General features: G+C 39.6%; 1 protein-coding gene across 1 annotated transcript; it reads right to left on the bottom strand.

Moving 5' to 3' along the window:
- Positions 1-6,065: 6,065 nt before the first annotated feature.
- Positions 6,066-6,533, bottom strand: LOC149804979 (protein CFDP2-like). Its single transcript, XM_089933387.1, has one exon. It carries the CDS (start codon positions 6,531-6,533, stop codon positions 6,066-6,068), a length of 468 nt encoding a protein of 155 aa, XP_089789513.1.
- Positions 6,534-7,691: the final 1,158 nt, after the last annotated feature.

Below are 7,691 nucleotides of genomic sequence, written 5' to 3'. Positions count from 1 at the left end.
CCCGACTTCCATTCACCCAAGGGTAGACAAGAGCTCTATAATTAACAAAACACATATACTTTGTCTAAAATACATGCATGAGTGTAACACAAATGAATAAGTTGCTATAATATATAAACAATAATACGGAAGCACAGATTATCTGGTGCACTACACACGGCCAGACAAGCACTACTTCGCTGACAACGTGTAACGTCTTCCTCTTAGTAAGAGGTGTGGTTAATTGGATTTGGCTGACTAGAATATAAATAGAGAACTGGGCATGACCATTGGAAAGAAATAATGCAATACGAGCCCCCTTAGACAAGAAAAATAACAAAATTTAATCGATAACAATTAATAACGGCAACTCTAATTCAATCTAAATTATGTCAACAGAATTTAATAGCAGTGTCTAATTTGGATTTATTTCATCATAATAACGAGTAGTGAAAAACGCGCAATGTCCACGACTGATTGCATCACCTTCCTCTCGTGACCCGTGTATCATGTCTTCCTATTTTCTAGTCTTCCTATTCTAGACGCTTCATCTCTTCCTGGACTTCCGAGTCCTTTATTCTGAATACGACATCTTTTTCCGGACTTCCGACTTCCATCTTCGAACTGTCCTGTCTCTCCCAGAAAGCTGTTTCCTTAAAGGACAAAATTATCCCTAAATCTCTATATGTATCACTTTCTATACGTATATAAAATTCCCTCACATACATTATTCAGAAGCATAACTAGCTATCCAAACACTGCATAAATTATGACCCAATCCGATAGATAATCACTCTCGCTTCACAGCGACCGACCATAAAGTAACACGTGAGCGGTGTATATAACATTACCATATCTCTTTACCTACACTACCACATGCTCGATTACTATTGCATAAAATTCACAATATTCTAGCTCACAGCAACCCCTAACCTACAAGATTATTTAAACATTACAAAATCAGATATAACATGCGATTTTCATTAACTCACGATAATCAGTATCGTCCTAACAAGCAAAGGAAATAATTTAATATAACACTATGAAATCCTACACATATGAAAATTTGGTTCGCATGCAATCCGTCAATCAGTGAACTAGTAACTGTAACATGAAAGCGATACATTGCATGACAACTCTAGCATCAACAGAATTCCATGAAATGGAATAAATGATACATAATATGGACCCTAATCATATCAAAACGCATTTGCATAAAACAACAATCAGAAATAGAAAATTGCGTACCGTAATGCTGTTCTCTCTCAGAAAGTGTACGTCCTAGCACTAACCCCTGTCTTTCTCTTACAAGACATCCACCTGGTCCCCTTTTGTTGTTTTTAATGCTCAATGCATTCAACTTTAAGATTCAATACTATTTAAAATTCGACACTTGACACAATGCAAGGTGCATTATGTGTCCAATTAAAATCATTAGCAGATAACCCTAGCATTTGCAGTGTTTCACTAATGATTTCATCCACAAATTTGTTCTGAAACGGTGGTTTTGATTTTACCTTTCTGTTTTGCTTAATACCTCTACAAAAACAACTCTCTCTCAAAACAGTAATTTCCTAAATGACTGAAACATGACTGTCATGTAAAAGGAGATTCATCCAAATATTCAATGGCTTTGAAAGGATACTCAAGGCGGTGAAGATTATGAAGGGCATTACGTTATCGTCGTACAAAGACTAAAGACATGTACATACCTCATTTTATTCCAGGTACGAGGTTCAAACTGAAAGTGTTGCGAAAATCGCATAATTGGAATAATGCAGTTAATCTTCGATAATACCACCATTCAACGACCTTGTGATTTCTTTATCTATTAACTGAGGTACGCTGTGTTGCTAGAATACGGGTTTATCACAGTATTTTTTCCTGTGGTACGCACGACGGTACTTGTTCACTAAATTCTGTCCTTCGGTAGTTTCAGTCAGTAAGGTATATACGCAAATTCCCGAGTAATCTTCTTACAAATTTACTGGTATTAACTTGTTTTCATTGCTAACTTTTTTGTACTTGTATTTTATCACGAATTAATTTTCCAATATTCCAAATATGAGTATATATATATATATATATATATATATATATATATATATATATATATATATATATATATATATATATATATATATATATAATCTTTTAATCACATCTTTAACACGTGTCACGTATGCCAGCGTGGTGGCCATATAGGACGCTGTGAGCAATATTCTGGCCAAATACAGAATTATTGAACTTGTTTAATGTCATATTTTATTTAGTTATTTACTAGCGTATGCTACGTGTTAAGCACGTGTATTCGTTTGTAAAACTGCGAAACATCCGAAGAATTACAGAAGAAAAGTTGTTTTCTGTTTGAATTGTACGTAATTCCGCAAGTCCACCAAATATTCTCTTGTTTGTTGAGTCACTTTTTGTGTTGGTTTGCCTATTTTTACTGACCATTTCTAATAAATATCTTGCCATAGTGTTGACACCCAACTCAGTGTTTCGGTATTTAAAATATCAGTAATGTAGCTAGCGAACTGAAGGTTTCATTGTCAAAACTTACTATTGTTATCATCAAACTGTTTAATGTGAGTAAAATGTATTTTCTAGGGTGTCACTTATAGTGTAAGCCTAACATTCTCATTTTATTTTAGATAGAGTTTTTAGATGACAACATACATTTAACATAGACATAGTAGCACACTCATCGACTATAAAGTAATGATCATTTCATTTTCGGGTGGGGTACGGTGGGGCGATTTTCTTTGCAGCTGAGATATTTTATCTTCCTTCATCTCAAGATAATTTTTTTCTTCATATAATAGAATGGACGAAATATGGTAATATGGTATCATTTTCCCATAAATCAGAGCAAGATACTGTTCCAGCTTTTGACCTGCCCAAAACATCATATTTGATGGTCCCTAAAATACTTGCATTTTACCTTAGTTCGAATCGCGGTATATTTAGAAATACTGCGATGTACAGCGATACAAACGTTTTCGTGGTAGGCAGCTCTATATATTAGAAACTAAATTTTGGCGTACCTAATCAGCACGCTTGCGCAGATAATATTTTAAATAATCCTGAAAGATGCGATATTTTCAAATTACTCGAATTTCATTCTACTTTGGCTCGGGGAAACTGATTGATTTATATAGTTGTAAATTTCTCTGAGCCAGAAATATTACACTGATGTTATATTGATGAAAGGTGACATCCATATAATCAAAGTCTGGAGCACTCCTTAATACAGAACTTGACCTACAATATCTGTGTTTAATTAGAGTGATTGAATGGCTTCAAATTGCGTGACAATTTCATCGACAAGTCATCATTGATAAGTCCGAACTGCATGTAGATCAGTTCTTTAATTTGTGTAAACAGCATTTTGTCTCATAATTGCGCCGCCTATCATTTACATTACAGGCATTTGCATTCGTTCTTTATCGTTATATAACGACCCTACTAACCCGATGAACATGCGTACCACCATCATCATCATCAGTCCCGTAGTCTGGAAGACCGTTGGGGCACCGCACAAAACCTAACAACCAGCTTCCTCCATTCCTCTCCATTTTCCGTCTTTCTCAGTGAGTCTTTCAGTATCAAGCCTGTCCACTCTCGAATATTATCTTCCCACCTCTTTCTTTGCCTGCCTCTCTTTCTTCTTCCTTGTAAAGTGCATTGTAGGAATGTCTTGGCAAGTCCTGATGATCATGAGACATGCCCATACCACTGCAGTTTCCGTTTTTCACTTTCATAATGATCAGGAGGTGATCGTGAGGCCCAGTGGTTTGTCTTATCCTTTGCCGCATTTCTTCTTTTGTGATATGGTCTTTGTATGTGACGTCGAGGACCTTTCAGAAACATCTCATCTCTGTAGCCTGTATCCTTTTCTCGAAGTCTGCTGTATTGGTCCATGATTCGCAGGCATAGAGAAATATGGAGATCACCAGTGAGCGCATCAGTCTGACTTTTAAGCTGCGATGTTCTTGTTCTTCCAGATGGGCTTCAGTTTTGTCAGCGCTGCTGTTGTCTGTGCAATTATGGAGAGAATTTCAGGCTTCGATCCTTCATCTGTTACAGTTGCCCCCAAATACTTGAAACTGTGGACTGTTTCTGGCTTTGTACCTTGGACCCTGATGTCAGTGCTGATGCCCTTGATGTTGTTAGGCATCATTTTGGTCTTCTCTGCACTAATGTCCATGCCATAGGCTGCAGAGGTTTTGTCAAGGCTCTCTACTAAGCTAGCCAATTCCTGAACATTTCCTGCTAGTCCATCAATGTCATCAGCAAAAGGTAAGTTGGTGATTGTTCTGCCTCCGATGCTGACTGTCCCTGTATGCTTATCAAGCGCGTCTGCCATGATTCTCTCTAGAAAGATGCTGAATAGTGTGGGAGAGAGCTGACAGCCTTGTCTGAATCCGACTGTCGTTCGGAACCAGTCCGCTATGCTGCCGTTGAAGTATACTGCACTGGTGGCCTTTTCATAGAGGAGCTCTATTACTGTGATGAGGTTGGCATTGATGGTGTACAGTCTCATGGTCGCCCACAAGGCTGCATGCCCTACCCTGTCAAATGCCTTCTTGAAATCCACGAAGACGTGGTACAGATCTTGCTGGTGTTGGAGATACTTCTCACACATTATCATGACGTTGAAGATCTGCTCTTTTGTGCTGCGCACTGCTCTGAACCCCGCCTGCTCCTTGACAATGATCTTTTAGCCTGTGGTTTTATTCTGTTCAGCAGTATCCTTAACTTGATTTTGCTTGGATGGCTTATAAGACTTAATGTATGGTGGTTTTAACACTGTTGCAAGTTGCCTTTCTTGGGGAGGGTGATGATTAGTGATTGGTCCATGGCGATGGCCATACTCCTGTTTGACAGATCTTGTTGCAGATGTTTGTGAAGGCGCTAATCATTGCTTCTCCCCCAGATTGGATTAGTTCTGCTGGGATGTTGTCCACTCCTGCTGACTTACACTTTTTTAGTGATCTCATTGCGGCTTCTACTTCTTCGCGTATGATAGGGTGGTTGTCGTTGTTTGTTGCTGGAGGGACGTTCAGTACCTCTGGATCTATCGTGGCTCGGTGTTTGTAAAGTTCTGCGCAGTACTCTGTCCATCTTTGCAGAATAGCTTTTTCTTCTATGAGGCAGTTTCCGGCTTTGTCCTGTAAGGAGGTAACCCGTCGTTATGTTGTGCTTGTTAGAACATGGACCAGTTGGTATGCTTTCCTGCTGTTGTTCCTTTTCAAGTTTCCCTCAATGTCTTTGGACATTTCTTCTATCCAGTTCTCTTTTGCTTTTTTTCAAGCTTTTCTTTACTTCCTTGTTGGCTGCCTTGAACTGCTCAGCCCATTTTGTATCGATCTTTTTCTTCTTCAGTTCCCCCTCTTGTCACACAGGTTTAGAACATCAGCTGTGACCCAGGGTTTCTTGACTGGGTGACGCATACCCATGATATTGCTGGCTGTTTCGGTCGTTGCTGTATTGAAGGTGTTGATCAACGTGTCCATGTCGGTATTGTCAGCATCGAGGTTAGTGAGTGGTGCAAATTTCCCACCAATCATTGCCTGGAAAGCTTTTGCTACTTCGGGATCCTTCAATTTCTCGAAATCAAATTTTATTCTTGTGTGGCTCTCTTTCTTCACCTTTTTTCGATGTAGCATGAAGATCATCATCACCAGATCCTGGTCACTTCCTATGTTCGCTCCGGGAAAGCTTCTAGCTTTGGCGATGTTTATACTTGACTGTAGGCGCCTCTTCACCATTATGTAGTCGATCTGACTGTGATGTTCTCCGCTTGGGCTGTGTCATGTCCATCCTCTGGATACTCTGTGCTGGCCGAAAGTGTCTGCCAGCATAAGGTCGTTGTAACTAGTGAATTCTAGGAGCATCAGTACTCTCTCATTTTTATGTGCATTGCAGCAGCGCCCACATGTTCCTTTCCAGTTCATGTAAGCGTCCTCCCCTGTCTTGGCATTCCAATCACCTTGCACAAACAGAATGTCTGTTTTATGTGTTTTATCCACAATGTCTTGTAGCTGGTCTTAGAAGTCTTCCACATCCACGTCATCATAGTATTATGTTGTGGCGTATGCCTGTATTATGGTGATGTTGGATGGTATTGCCCTGAGGCGGATGGTGATGAGCCGGCTGGATACTGGCCGACATCCCATGACAGTACTAACACTGTCCTTGTGTACAAGAAGCCCAACTCCCTGATCATGTTTGTCTACTTTGACACTGAAGTACAGTGTGTGTCCTTCCAAGGTAGTCGTTTCTCCAATGTTCTTCCATCGTATCTCACAGAGTCCTATGATGTTCCAACGGTATCTGCTCATTTCATATGTAAGCTCCCCAAGCTTTCCTGTTGCTGTCGGTGTTCTCACATTCCAGGTGCCACTGGTGACGTTGATCCTGACACGAATCTTGCTGCTCTGAGCACCAGTCATATAAGTTCCCACTCCACCCTGGTGTACGCCGGAAGGCGCTGCCCTTGTTGAACCGGGCGACGACAGAGCCGGTATGAGATGGGTAATGGTTGTCATTTTTCACGTGGTGTCTTCACTCAAAGACACTATTGATCATATAATTGAGATACATAAAGACTATTGGTACATCAACATAATCAAGACTTGGTTCATCAACAACAAATCAAAGATTATTGGAATTACTTCAGAACATAATTTTTTGGACTGTGATAGAACATTTATGACTATTTTTATTGAATAAACAATACTGTGTGTTCCTCTTAAATTTTCATTTTGTAACTTAGAGAAATAAACTTATTTCTTGATTTAAAAAAGCTTGGTGTTGGTTTCGCTTCTTTCTTAGTTTTAGACCATTGCGAAGAAAGCTGAAGGGAGTCCGGTTGTGTTACGTACTGAGAGGTGAGCTTTTCTATAACTAAGTCATAGCGTCTGAGCAAACTCCGGAAGAATTAAGTCACATTGTGGGAGATATTCAATTACCGTATTACCATAATAGAGCTCTCCTAAGCAGTATTGATTTTACCATAATGTCGGCGTTTTTCGGTTCCGTTAAACTGAAATAATGAAAAATCAAATATTACACATTACGCTATTTCATTTAGGCCAATTTTATCAAGTGTAACAATTATTTCATGATCTGAGAGGCTCTGATACTATCATAAAGGGCTTCCCAAACTCCACCGCCTTACTCCCCACCCCCGAAAATGACATGTCAAGGAAATTTTATGAAATGAAGCAAACATTACCCAACAGAGATCTTCGTAATGTTTAATTCTGATACAAAGTAAGGCTACTGTGACTCCCAGTAAGATTACACCCTGAATACATGACTAGGCAGCCCAGACACAGCCTTCTTCGTAGCCGTTTACATAGTTAATATACGGCGTAAACTCAGAATTAGATCAGTTAAAAGTATTCGAATACCACAGAAATTAGACCTTTGTTCAGAACCGCAACTCATATAACATATAATCCTTCTTTGTGCGTCTGCTATATCGTTAAGGCACTCGCTTCATTCTGTGAACACCTAGGCTTACAAACATATACATTAAGGAATCTGTATAGCAAGTACAGTTGCCATCGCATGGCAGTCTGAGTCCTAGAAAGCTCTTGCACGTGCTCGTTGCACCTGGCGAAGCCGCATCCATACTGAAGCTAGAGATTAGGAAATGAAAAGAATTGCAGAGGCAATGCAGAAGCGAGAGCAGCTTTAAT

Source organism: Sinohyriopsis cumingii, chromosome 2, assembly GCF_028554795.1.
Source record: "Sinohyriopsis cumingii isolate HCF-2022 chromosome 2, ASM2855479v2, whole genome shotgun sequence".
NCBI classification, from domain to species: domain Eukaryota; kingdom Metazoa; phylum Mollusca; class Bivalvia; order Unionida; family Unionidae; genus Sinohyriopsis; species Sinohyriopsis cumingii.
The sequence above is the reverse complement of the archived record's forward strand: the minus strand, read 5'-3'. Positions and strand labels throughout refer to the sequence as shown.

Bases quoted from the DNA above. Each gene is read 5' to 3' on its own strand.
- LOC149804979 (XM_089933387.1), bottom strand. From the start codon at position 6,533: ATGACAACCATTACCCATCTCATACCGGCTCTGTCGTCGCCCGGTTCA.